Genomic DNA, 13,757 nt, shown 5'->3' with positions numbered 1-13,757 from the left:
CTTTCAGTTCATTTAAAAGCCTACGCCTCCAGGTTTGCTTTGGGCGACCTCTTCTTCCCTTCCCTTGTGGATTCCATTCGAGTGATTGTCATATAACAACTAACAATCACAGCACGGAAACAGGCCATCTCGGCCCTCCTAGTCCGTGCCGAACTCTTAATCTCACCTAGTCCCACCTACCCGCACCCAGCCCATAACCCTCCACTCCTTTCCTGTCCATATACCTATCCAATTTTACCTTCAATGACACAACTGAACTGGCCTCTACTACTTCTACAGGAGTAGAAGTGGGAGTGACATTCGACTGGCTCTTCCTCAAGGTGTTGCCGACCCTTCTCCACTTCCTCCTCCTTATCTGGAATACGATGGGCTCTTGGTTTGCTCTCTTCCATAGGTCTAGGTTTGACACTCTGTCGTACCACTTGAGGCGGAGGATCCGCCGGAGGCATTTGTTGAGAAAGGTCTGGATCTCGTTGCAGCTGGTGTTAGTGATTCTCCATGTTTCGGATCCATACAGCAGGATGGTAGAGGTAGTTCTGTTTATTTAAACAGAGAGAGGTATTTGTGTAGAACTTGCTACCAGGATTGGTGGTAGATTAGGGACATGGATGAAAGGAAAATGCAGTCCTATGTGGGAGTTCAGATCGATCTTTAGAATGAAGTTAAGGGTCGGCACAACATTGTGGGCCACAAGAGCATGCTGTGTTCTTGTGCATATGACAATAGACTCAACTTTGAATTCCTCCTTCAATGAGCACCAACATTTTAAGTAACAACGGATGCCTCAGACAGACACTACCAGAATGTGATTAAAATTCTTTACCATTAGGTGACAGCCACTGAATGAAATTGTGACACTAAAATGCCATTCTACCACCCTTGAGTGCCAAAGGTGTTCAGTGAAAAGAAAAATTGCCATGTAGATTTTAACAAAGTTTTTGTTGCTGGTTTATATAGATGAAGTTCTACAACATCAGATGGGGAAAGATAGAGATGGGAAGCTCTGAGGTTGACCCGGAATGGGATGAAAGTGAAACGGATGATCTGAAGTGAATCATGGATGAAATGGAAGGGGTAGGGAAACTCAGGAGTGGATCAGGATTGAATGGAATATAAGGGATGCTCTGAGATGGATCAGTATGGAATGGAAGGTACAAGAAAGACTCAAAGTGCATCAGTCTGGAATGGGAGGGAAAGTTGATTGCACATGAACTTGATGTAAGGAACTGGATCTTAATAAACCGTGCAGCCCAGTACCAGATCAGGTAATGCCCTTCCTTTGGACAACGTCGGTGGTGTGGAGAGGGGAGACTTGCAGCTTGGGCAACTGCCGATTTTCCATAAAAGAAACCTTGCCCAGGCTTGTGCCCTGGAAACTTTCCAAAGCACGAATCCATGGTCTATCAAGACTAATGGAGGCCTACACTACACACCAGATCAGGTAACTCCCTCTCCAGCAGAACATTGAGAAAACTGTGAGAAAGTGCCCCAAGCCATCAGAGGTTTAATGATAAACCACGCCACACCCGTCATTTCTGAAACCTCTTATTTATTTACAATTCCAGTCAAATTACATGCAAATATTCTGAAATACAATGCAATTAATTAGCAAAACAAAAGCCATCCAAATTTCAAAATAGCAATTAAATATACAAAAATATAGCTTACAAATAGCAATGTTTTAAAATATATTCTGCTGCAGAATTCTTATATAAACACGTCTATGAAACCAATATGCTTTGTTCCATAAACTTTATTACATGGTATCGATAGAAGGCCACCCACAAGAAGATCACAGCATCTGCTCAAGGTTACGTTGCTACTGAAAGAAGACATATTCGGTTTTTAGAAGTTGACCTCTTCTGTCCAAAACATTTAGAAATCCACATCTTCACTCATTATAAGCTAAACCTTTAATAGTGGACTATTTAAAGTGGCCTTCATTACACCTTCAAACTGCTTCCATTAACCATGTCTGAACTGTGTCATAAAAGCACTAGGCTGATTAGAACGAGATGGCAGATTGGAGTGGAGAGAAGACGAGAGGATTCCTTGGGAGAACGAAAGAACTGACTGTAAAGTAGAAGGGAAGAGCGAAGAGACAAAGGACAAGTGAACAGAGAGCAGAAAACCCCAGTAGATTCAGCACCACTCTTTATTCAAGCAGATCTCTGCAGTGAAGACTGAGATTACTTATTTCCTCCCAAATACATGTGCGATTCTGCAGATGCTGGAAATACAGAGCAAAACACAAACAAAATGCTGGAAGAATTCAACAGGCCAGGCAGCATCTACGGATAGAAATAAACTGTCGACATTTTGGGCTGAGATGTTTCATCGGGGGGGGGGGGGGGGGAGTGTGTGTGGAAATCCAACTAAATCCTATTGGATTGAAAAGCCTGGACAAAGTGGATGTGGAGAGGGTGTTTCCATTAGTCGAAGAATTTAGAATCTGAAAGCATAGCCCCAGAATAAAAGGATATCCCTTTAAAATGGAGATAAGGAGGAATTCCTTCAACCATAAGGTGGTGAATTTATTGCCACAGGGAGCTATATAATCAAGGCAGAGTTTGATAAGTTTGAGATTGGTAAACGGGTTAAGGGAGAAAGCGTGACAATGGGTTTGGGAAACAATAGGGCTGGATTGAATGGTGGAGAAGACTCGATGGGCCAAGTAGCCTAATTTTGTATGATAATCTATGGTGGGGGAGGAGTGGACAGGTGTAGTGACTGAAAGTGAGAGGGGAAGGGAATGTAACCACTAAATACTGCAGCCAGGAACGAAGTCTTGGTCTGACCAACTACATCTCAACATCTGCACTGCAGGGTGATGAATATGCCTTGTGTGTTTACTCATAAAATGCTCACTTCTACTCAACTCTCAGCCACGTGAACTCTAATACAAAGACCAGAAGCTGTGAGGTCCAATGAAAAGGCCACTTTGTTCTCCCTATTCTACAACACAGAGCTCCCTATTCAATGTCTAACACTGAGTTTCTTTGTAGAATAAAAAATATAAACAAAACTGAAAAAAGAAAGATTTTGTAACGCAGTCAGCTTTGGTAGCCTTTCAAGAAAGAATGTTGTAAGTATATTAACAGATTATAGGTAAATATATACATCATCGGTAATGAAGAAGCAACGTTTACCCACTCACTGGGTAAGTGAGAAGTTGTTCAGTTTGGACAACTGATGCCTAGTGCTTAGAGGGGGCTGGACCACAGCTGGAGTCAGGGGTCACAGAGACAGAGCCAGGGAGCATTGCTCCCATGTCCCAACACTTCAAGTAATTTCAAGAAAGAACGATTCAGTTCAGCTGGCAGCTGGGGGGTGCCAACAATGAAAATCCGACTGGAATAACAGTTGCATTAATACATTTCCGAGGGAAAAAATTACATTTAATTCCTTCCCGTGGTAGTTGTACAGATTCAGGAGGGATGAATTGGGGCAGGGGTCTGGGTTCAATTCCAGCCATTGCAAGAAGTTTGTACTATATGTTCTCCCCGTGAACGTGGGTTTCCTCTAGGTGCTCTGGTCTCCTCCCACATTCTAAAGGATTAGTAGGTTAATTGGTCACATAGGTGTAAATGGACAGGCTGGAAGGGGCCCATTTCTGTGCTTTATTCCTAAGTAAATGAAAAATAAATAAATAAATTCAGCATGGAAGGCAACACAAAGGCAGTGATTTTGATTTTAGGATCATATGCTGTTGGTAACCCTCTCACTGTACGCTCAGTTTTTATTAAGATGAACTTCATTCAAAGCCTTTCTTTCAGAAACCTGGGGTAGCTTGAGGTTTGTACATCCCATCGGTTACCAAATTCCCAATAGTCTGATTCAGGTACACGTAAACCTTAATCAATGTCACTTAACTGGTATCTCCACATAAGACCCATGGACTGATTCTATTTTATTTCTTTGTTCTACTGTGAATGCCCACAAATAAATGAACCTCAGGGCAGTATATGGTGACATACATGTACTTTGATAATAAATTTAAGTGAACACTCTTGTGACTTAAACATGGGGAAACTCAACATCTGGTCAGAGAGGGAGAGAGTAAACAATAACCACTGGATGAAAACTCATCTGTACAACTATGAAGCAGGCGTAGTTAAATTTCTCAGAAATACCCTGGATATTTGTGAAGCAAAGGCTTTGAATGAAAAGCCTAACCAAAACAGAGTGCCGTTGTTACTTTCCCAAGTTGAGTTACCCATCATTTCAACACAGTGTAGTGGCCCTCCATAAAAATGACACTGGATCAAATGCTTCCTTTCAGGTCGAGCACAATGTTTGGCACATTGTTCGAACCATCATGCAATCTTCTGCGCTGCTGGGGCAAGCTTCTGTCAGTATTCATAACGTAAGTTACTGCTCAGGAACTGCCATTTGTCACCTGTTGTTGCATGATTTATGTAAAAATTAAATCCCCGTTTGTTAGATTTGTTGATTTGTCACAGGCCTATGTGCTGCCTTTGTTCTTCAGCTGAGATGGGAGCATTTGCTAAGCCTCACACTTTAGCTACAGTCTTGAAGTATTCCAATCATTCCTTTGTAACTGCAGTTCTCAATACCTTCACCCAATATTTTGAGTTCTTTACATTTGTACCCTTTTCATCAAGCTTCAACTCAAAACAACAGGCTGCTAGACCCTGGTCAACTATGTTCCAATAATGGCTCAGAAGGAAGAATGTACATGGTTTTTGAAGATGGGAGTCTTCAAATACCCATCTCCTTATGGTCTCCATCTACTTCCCATTTCTCTTCAGGCTCAACAGAGACTGGGAACTCATCCTTTAGGAAACTGTGGGAGCCAGGTTCAGATGTCTCCACATTTTAAGGTACATCAAGCCAGGAACTGTTCTATTTGGATTAGTTTAACATAATGATCTCACTCTTCTTATTCCTTCTAACTTGACAGGACTGAGTAAATCTGAGGCAGCGACTGACTTGTGGGGAGATCTGTCAAGGTTAACAGTGACCTTTCTTGTGGAAGGCTCCACAAAGGGGTATGGTGTGGTCTCACCTCTGGGGCTCACTGCCCGAGGCCGTACGTCAGTTTGGGCAGCTGGCAAGCAGCAAGAGCCTTGCAGGAGTTCCTCTGTTGAACCTGGGACTGGGGGAAGTGGTATCACAAGTGCTGGAGAACATTTCCAGTAGCATCTCCAGAAGTGCAAAGAGAAGGGAGAGTACTGGACAACGTGATAGGCTATGAATGCCACACAAAGACATCATATAGCGAGTCCATCTTAGACATTCTTACTAATTAAGAAACCTATCAACCTCCACTTTAAATATACTCAAGAACTTGGCCACCAGTGCCTTCTATGGCAATGAATTGCATAGATTCACCACCCACTGGCTAAAGAATTTCCTCCTCATCTCTGTTCTAAAGGGACACCCCTCTAGTTTAAGGCTGTGCCCTCCAGTCCTAGATTACTGATAGGAAAAATCCTCTCCACATCCTTCAAGGGCTTTCAGCCACTGTGGGGTTTGGTGGCTGGGCTGTTAGCTACGTTAAGCGGGTTAGCACCCATATGGTAAGTGGGCACAAATGAGGAAGGCATCATTATCCAGCTCAGTTTTGACCTCAATGCATCTAAGATTATTCTTTGCAAGGGAGTCTGGATACTAAGGGGAACAGGTAGATGAATTGTTTTAAATTGCATCTGGAAGTTGCTATCTCTTCCTTCATCATACCTGATCCCTACAGCTCCACTTATCAATGGAATTATCTCTGCATGGAGAAGGGGCAGATCTACCCTGATTCTGGTTTCACATCAAGCAGTTTGAAACTTGTTAAACTAGCGGCTCGCAAACACAGGCTAGCAGCAGAATGCAAAATTAAAGGATGGAAATTCAAGGATCCGGAGATGATCCTAAAGCGGATAAATGGGATTACATCGACAGACAGAAGGTTAGTGTGGTAGGCTGAACAGTGGCCTTTCTGCCCAATTACCCTGTGGGCTTGTGCCTCTCCATGACTCTATAAAGGTCACAGGGCTAATAACTGTTTTGCACACACACATCTTTCCCCTTGCAGTGTTCCCTCTTCTCCCCCTCCCATCGGGCTGAAGATACAAAAGCCTGAAAGCACATACCACCATGGACAAGGACAGCTTCTATCCCACTATGATAAAACTATTGAACCATTCCCTACTACATCAAGGTGGATTCTTGACCTCACAATCTACCTCATTATGATTGTGTACTTTATTGTCTACCTGTACTGCACTTTCTCTGTAGCTTTATTCTCATTGTTATTGCTTTATCTTGTTCTCGGCCAATGCACTGAGTAACGATCTGATCGGTATGAACAGTATGCAAGACAGACTTCTCACTGTGCATGTGACAATAGTAAACCAATATCTGGAATGGGAGCAATACCAGTCTGATCCTACTCTCCATTGCATATCTCCATATTCATGCAGTTCCCCACATTTGAATGTTCCACTCACCAACTGGATTAAAATGGCCACTCTCCAACAGACATTCTCCTTGAAGAATGGAAGACTGAGAGTAGATGTGAGCAGGATACGGAGGCAGGGTTAGTAGAAGGAACATCACCCATTAAGCAGATGGTTCAAAGAGCTGATTTTAAAAGTTGGACAAAAGTTATAATAGAGTAGAGATTGATAGTTCTGATTGGTAAAGGGGTTAAGGGTTAGATGAAGGTGGTGGGAAATGGTGTTTAAAAAGTCAGTCATGGTCACAGACACAGGCAGTTCAGCCCATCTAGACCATTCTGAACTGTTATTCTGCTTAGTCCTGTCGACCTGCACCTGACCATAGGCCTCCATACCCATCCAATCCATGTACTTATCTAGACTCTCTTAAACGGTGAAATTGAAACCACATCCACCATTTCCTCAGGCAGCTCCTTTGCATAATCCCACCACGCTCTGGGAAACTTTGTGTTAAACGTTTCAATTTTCACACTTAACCCATGATCTCCAGTTCTAGTCTCACCCAAGCTGAGTGGAAAACCCTGCTAGTATTTACCCTATTTATACCCCTCATAATTTTGTATACCTACTTGATGGGCTGAAAGGCCTAAATCTGCTAATAAAATTTGTGGTCTGAAAGGACTTTGGCTTGGAGTGCGGAGAGGATCTGGGATTCCCCTGCTAAGCCGGTGGCACAGGCCATAGAGTATTGGAAATGCATTTGTGAGAGTAAAGTCAGTGGGGAAGAAAGGGTTTGGGACTGTAAACTCTATAAGGAGCTAGCGCACACTTGATGGACTGGATGCAACAATTCCATTAATTCAATAATAGGCTCTGTTCACAGCTGTTGTCATCTCATTACACGCACACCTAACGTTCTGGGTCCGGGGTAGTTCAGAGACCGCGCACTCCAGGGCTTGATATTTTAGGGACAGAAAATTTGCAGCAATCTGCTGGGGGGTCTTGGCTGGGCGAGCAGCATCTGGGTGTGGGCGGAGGAGTGAGGGGTTGTCACCGTGTTGGGTTGCAGCGCTGAATCAGATCCGTTATAGTCTCCCGTGTCTCCATAGAAACTGGGGATGAGCAGAGAGAGTCCGTGACTGCGTCCTGCACCATAACATGCAAGTGATTCCGTGAGTCCAGGGTGGGCAGTTGAAAATAACTGGCTGAGTAGCTAAAGAGACCTGGAGCCTGGCAATCTCAGTGCGACCGTGAACGGACGAGGTGGAAAGGGTTTGTGACACCACTGAGGCAGGGGGCTCAACGAAAGGAGGGAAGTCAACGCTGTTCTGCAGCGTACAGACTCACTCCTTTCCGAGACATTTTATTTAAAGGCCCGGGGCTCAGATAGGACAGGGAACGTCCGTGGGGTTGCAGTATGCACCTGCCCCGCAGCGAGTCTGCAATCGCCGCGGAGACGCTGTCAATGTAGTGCTTTGCCGTGGGGGTGGGGGAAGAGAACAGCATGTGGGAAATGGCTGTTTGTGGAGTGATCTGGGGAGGCCTCCCCCCCCCCCCCCCCACTCCCCAACAGAGAGGTTGCTGGAGAATTTTGCTGCTCTACTGCACTGCTCAGTCACCTTGGTTACTAAAGAGAGGGATTTCACCCCGTGCTGGCAGCCTTTTCCAGCATTCCTCCCCTCCTCCGCCATCTGCGTTTCATTCCATTACTAACATCCGTTAAAAATACTATAAATAACATTTTAAACCTAATTATATCATGGTCTAATCAGAATCTCACAGTCGCCCACTTTCCATCCCCTCCCCTAACCGTCAAGTTTCAGCCTTAGACCAGCCCCACATAAAGAGTATCAGAAACAATTAGTCCATTGTACAAAAATCCGTTTTGTTTTAGCAAAGAAACTCTCCGAGCGAGCTGTCAGTCCTCCAGCTAAATTGGTAATGTTCGGCGTTCAGGTTTGACCTTCCTGTCCAAACCCTCTCCTCCACACAAGCACTAGCAACCCATCTTCTACAGGGTTTCCATGTTCTGGTTGGGGAGGAGAGAGGCGGCCAGGAGGGAGGTGGGCGCACGATGTTAGGCACAGGGGAAGAATTGCTCTCTGGGGATCCGGCTGCCGTTCCCAGCTAACGGCCCGGGTTCAAGTTCAGATCTTTGAGCTCTGCACGTAGGCGAAGTTTCTTCCTCAGACAACATTATCTGTTTCCTTGATCTGTCATTCCATTAAAATTGCCTACCGAACTTGGCGCAGCTTGCAAGTAAAACAGGTCCCCCGCCGCCATACACTTCCGACCCTGCCCCGCTGTACCCGTGACCGTCAACATTCAGAAGGAGGAAGGAGTCAGTGTAAAGTGCCCCATTGCAAATAGCTCAAGTCAGTGTGACCACTGCATCATTAAGGCAGGTCAGGCAGCGATTCCCGGCCGATCCAACGACAAAAGTGCTTTGGCTCGTGTTGATTTGCCAGTCTGCCCCCAACACCGGCTGACTGCCGATCGCATGCTCTTCCAGGCAGACGCTGCCTTCGTTACCGTCTTGTGGATCAGCTCCATCACAGACACAAAAATAGAAACAAAAAACAAAATAACCAATAGTAATGACAAAAAATATATAGTAAACCCTTCTCGTGCGTTGCTCAGTTGGGGGGGGGGGGGGTGAGGGGTCACACAAGATTGTCTGTTCCGTTCACAGTTCCAGGCTCCTGTTCATTTTGCAGGACGGGAGTGTTGCAAAGAGGGCAAACCTTTCTCACCTCCAGCCACTTGATCAGGCACCTGTGAGGGAAGAGAAACAAACTTTATAGGCAAACACACCAACTGCAGCTTCTGGGTCACAACTGAATCCCCGAAGGTCCACGGGGCAAGATTTTCCCTGTTTTGGACTCAAAGTGAGTTGGGAGCTCTCTCAGGTTCAGAACAAGCTAGAGAAAAGGAAAACAGTATTCCCTTGCCTCTGTGCACTCTGCCCAGTATGAAGAACATAGAACATTACAGCTCAGTACAGAAACTTCGGCCCACAGTGCTGTGTCAATATTTTAACGTACTCTAAGACAATCCAACCCTTCCGACCGACAAAGCTCTCCAAGAAGATGGTAGGAGCAATACGTGGGAAGCTGGAGGAACTCAGCGGGTCAGACCACATCTATGGATGGAAGTGGCCAACTGAGGGGTCACGGCTTGAAGTGCCCATCTCCACCCACAGGTGATATCTAACCTGCGGAGCTCCTCCAGCATCTTGTGTGGTGCTCCAGATTGCAGCATCTGCAGTCTCTTGCACCTCCATGAGAAAGGTATGGTTCGCCGATGTGGAGTGGCTGCCCCTTGAACCCCATGCCCTTAGATCTGGTCCAGATATAAAACGATAGCACCAGCCGGCACAGAATTAACTTTATGCCAAATTTGGTTGACAATTCAGTTTCCCACTACCTTCTCATCCACAGCTCTACAATCCTCTCTGAAGTTGATATTTCTAGGACAGGAAAAATGTTTAAAACACGCCCCCCCCCCCCGACCCCCCCTGCAAGTTGCACATGGTCGCACGTTGCTTCAACCTCCACAGCACTCACTTTCTGTGAAATGCATGCTTGCACGGGCAGATTCCCAGCTCGTCCTTTGACTTGAACTCCTCCAAGCAGACTGCACAAATCTGTCAGATAAAACATAGACACATTATCAGTTATTTGGAACTTATTATAAAGGCTACAGAATTAGGCTGACATGTAAAGACATTAAGATGGATTAAGACCATGAGACATAGGAGTAGAATTTGGCCATTTGGTCCACCGACTCTGCTCTGCCATTCCATCATGGCCGACTTATCACCAGTCTCAACTCTATTCTCCTGCCTTCTACCAGCAACTTTCGACGCCTTACTAATCTAGAACTTATTAACCTCCATTTTAAACATATTCAATGACTTGGCCTCCACAGCTGACTGGGGCAATGAAGTCCACAGATTCACTACCCTCTAGCTAATTCCTCCTCAGCTCTGTTCTAAAGGGATCTCCTTTGTACTCCAAGGATGTGTCCTCTGGTCCTGGACTCCCCCCACCATATGAAACATCTCATTCTTCCAAACTCCAGTGAATACAGGCCCAGAGTCATCAAATGCACCTCACATGTTAACCATTTTATTCATAAAATCATTCTTATAAACCTGCTCTGGACCATTTCCAATGCCAGTGCATCCTTTCTTAGATACAGGACACAGAATTACTCACAAATTATTTTAACCAATCACTTATAAAACCTTGGGTACATGTATTGATTACTTCATAGCCTGGTAAGGAAACACCAATGCCCATAAACAGAAAAGCCTACAAGGAGTGAAGGAGTACCTTACACCTCCTTTGGTAGAGATGGATCTTCACCCAACTAGTTAACGCCAAAACATCCCTGCTTCCTTTCCCTCTCCACTTCTCTAAGGAGAGGGTCACCCCCTGGAACCTAATCCAGTATCCTGATAGTCAAGGAATTCCTGATGCTAATATGTGCACAGAATGGATAACCAGGGGTAGTGATGGAGGCAGATATGATAGTGGAGTTTAAGAGGCCGTTATAAAAACCGATAAATGAGTAGGCAAAAGAAAAGTAGTGTAACTCAGAATGAATCCTTTATTTTAAAGAAAAGTAACTTAAGACTGTCGTGTATCCTTATTGGAGTCGAAGTGGGCATGTTATGTTATGTCTGTAAGGAGCTTAGTGCATTGATATCGTTTAACAGTGACTCCATGTTTTACTAAATCTCAGCACATTCAGTACACCCTTTTATAGTTATCTGTATATCTATATATAATGGTAAGACTCTTGGCAGTGTGGAGAATCAGTGAGATCTTGGGGTCCGTGCTCATCCGACACTCGAAGCTGCCGCACAGGTTGACAGTGCTGTTAAGAAGGCGTATGGTGTGTTGGCCTTCATCAATCGTGGGATTGATCTCAAGCTGTGAGGCAATGTTACAGCTATATAAGACTTTGGTCAGACCCCACTTGGGAGTACTGTGTACAGTTCTGGTCACAAAAAGGATGCAGATACTATAGAGAGAGTGCAGAGGAGATTTACAAAGATGTTGCCTGGACTGGAGGGCGTGCCTATGAGAATAGGTTGAGTAAGCTTGGCCTTTTCTGCTTGGAGGATAAGAGGATAAGAGGTGACCTGATAGAGGTATATAAGATGATGAGAGGCATTTATTGTGTGGATAGCCAGAGGCTTTTTCCCAGGGCTGAAATGGCTAACACGAGGGGCATAGTTCTAAGGTGCTTGGAAATAGGTACGAAGGGGATGTCAGGGGTAAGTTTTTCACACAGCAAGTGGTAGGTGCATGGAATGGGCTGCCAGCGAAGGTAGTAGAGGTGGATACAATAGGGTATTTTAAGACACTCTTAGATAGGTACGTGGAGCTTAGGAAAACAGGCGGCTATGTGGTAGGGAAATTCTAGGCAGTTTCTAGAGTAGGTTACATGGTCGGCACAACATTGTGGGCCAAAGGGCCTGTAATGAGCTGTACATTTCTATGTTTCTAGTTGTCTGTATGTGGTTTCATCCCATGCTACAAAGGCACGTACAAGTTAGGGTTAATAAGCTGTGGTGCCAGAAGCATGGCAATACCTGTGGGCTGCCCCCCTCATCACATTTTCCGATCTTGCTGGTCTTTGACGGAAATGACGGACATTTCACTTTGTTTTGATATAGGTGTGACAAATAAAGTTAATCTCATGTTCGACGCAGGAATTGTGGGTTGTTCCTGAGTTGTACTGATCACTGTTGTATAAAGTAAATTTCTGGGGACTCTGTTTCACAGTACAACAGATTCCATTAGTGTCTCACAGTAAGGGACCAATCTCCACTATGTGTACCCACACAGAGGTGTGCGTAACTGGCCTCTTCCTGTGCAGTGATAATTCCGTCACAGTGTTTGGCAGGGCTGGGGGCTAAGATGGTGGGATGGGGGTTGGGGGGGAGCGTGGGTGTACTGGTGGGATGGCAGGGAGCTGTGGGTGTGCATGGAGATGTGCAGCTGGAGATATGACTCATGCTGGGCAGGGAGGTGATAATCTCTCTTCTGTCAGCTGCAGTTCATTGCAATCCTGGCTCCAAGCATCCGTCCGTTGAGCTCTCTGGGCTGTAACTGGCTCAGTTTCGAACTGAGATGGATATTTATCTAAGTGTAAGAAGCGAGAAATAATTACTGAGCTTTTGACTTCCTTCTTGTTGCTGCCATTGAGGAGGAGGTACAGGAGTTTGAAGGTCCATGCACAATGATGGAAAAACAGCTGCTTCCCCTTTGCCGTCAGATTATTTATTTATTTAGAGATCAGCATGAGCTCAATGAGCCCGTGGCGTCCGAATACACCCCTGTAAACAATTATCCTCCTATCCCAGACAGCTTTGGAATATGGGATGAAAGCAGAGCACCTGAGGGAAATATATGTGGTCATGGGGAGACTGTACAAACTCCTTACAGATGGCGTTGGGAATTGAACCTGGGTTGCTGTGTTAGCATTCTGCTAACTGCTACACTACTGTACAAACCCCAATACTGAACAGTAAGCCCATGAACTTTATTTTGTTATTCTTTATTTGCACTACTTAATTTCATCATTTATAGCGATTTTATATTTTTGCAGAGTACTCTTCCAACAAAATAACAAACTTCATGTCAAATAAGTCAGTGGTGATAAATCCAACTCTGATTATGATCCTTATCACAACCATCCCCAAGTGCTGGAAAACACAGATTCAGAGCTGTACATTACAACCTACACTTCAAGGAGGTCACTTCTTACCGTGGATTGAGAGGTTACTGTCCGATCCATAGGTCACGTAATCTGTCTTTGTTCTTTCCTTACATCACGTTGTGAGATTGACAGGTAATTAAATGTCTAATGAAAAAGGATCTAGTGCTTTCCCGGCATACTGTAAACTCTTCTCAGGCTTCCAAACGGGTACAGGTACCAATTCTAACCCCTGGCTAGCTCATCAGAGAATTTGTTTGGCCGCTGGAGAAACCAGCATGTATTGCAACCTCACAACCTTAGGGATGATGTCCTTGTCCCAGCATCTCAGAAGGAATGCCAAAGAACAAAGAAGCCTCACCTTCTTTTTACACAAATATTCAAAATGACGAATATTGCAGTGAACTGAAAGGTATTGATAATGGCTGAGGTCTCCCGTCTTGCAAAGACACTGCCCAGCAGAAGGAAATGGAAAACCAGCTCTGTAGAAAAACTTGCCAAGAACAATTATGGTCAAGAGACCATGATCACCTACGTCATACAACATGGTACATCATGATGATGATAATGAAGAAGGCTGTGATGTGAATGGCCAGACTCCAACAAGTACAGAGG

The 13,757-nt window shown here is 44.8% G+C and overlaps 1 protein-coding gene across 1 annotated transcript in view; it reads right to left on the bottom strand.

The window, feature by feature from the left end:
- Nucleotides 1-1,529: 1,529 nt before the first annotated feature.
- The window catches only part of rnf24 (ring finger protein 24), a 178,339-nt gene continuing 166,111 nt past the window's right edge, over nt 1,530-13,757 (bottom strand). Inside the window, exons 5-6 of the mRNA XM_073042162.1 lie at nt 9,977-10,056; nt 1,530-9,185 (exon numbers count right to left, since the gene is read on the bottom strand). Of these exons, the coding sequence (XP_072898263.1) occupies nt 9,074-9,185; nt 9,977-10,056 (192 nt within the window). The 3' untranslated portion in view covers nt 1,530-9,073. The remainder of the gene's footprint in view (nt 9,186-9,976; nt 10,057-13,757) is intronic.

The sequence above is a fragment of the Hemitrygon akajei genome, chromosome 4 (genome assembly GCF_048418815.1).
Source record: "Hemitrygon akajei chromosome 4, sHemAka1.3, whole genome shotgun sequence".
In the NCBI taxonomy this organism is placed as follows: domain Eukaryota; kingdom Metazoa; phylum Chordata; class Chondrichthyes; order Myliobatiformes; family Dasyatidae; genus Hemitrygon; species Hemitrygon akajei.
This window is presented reverse-complemented; position numbering and strand designations above follow the sequence as displayed.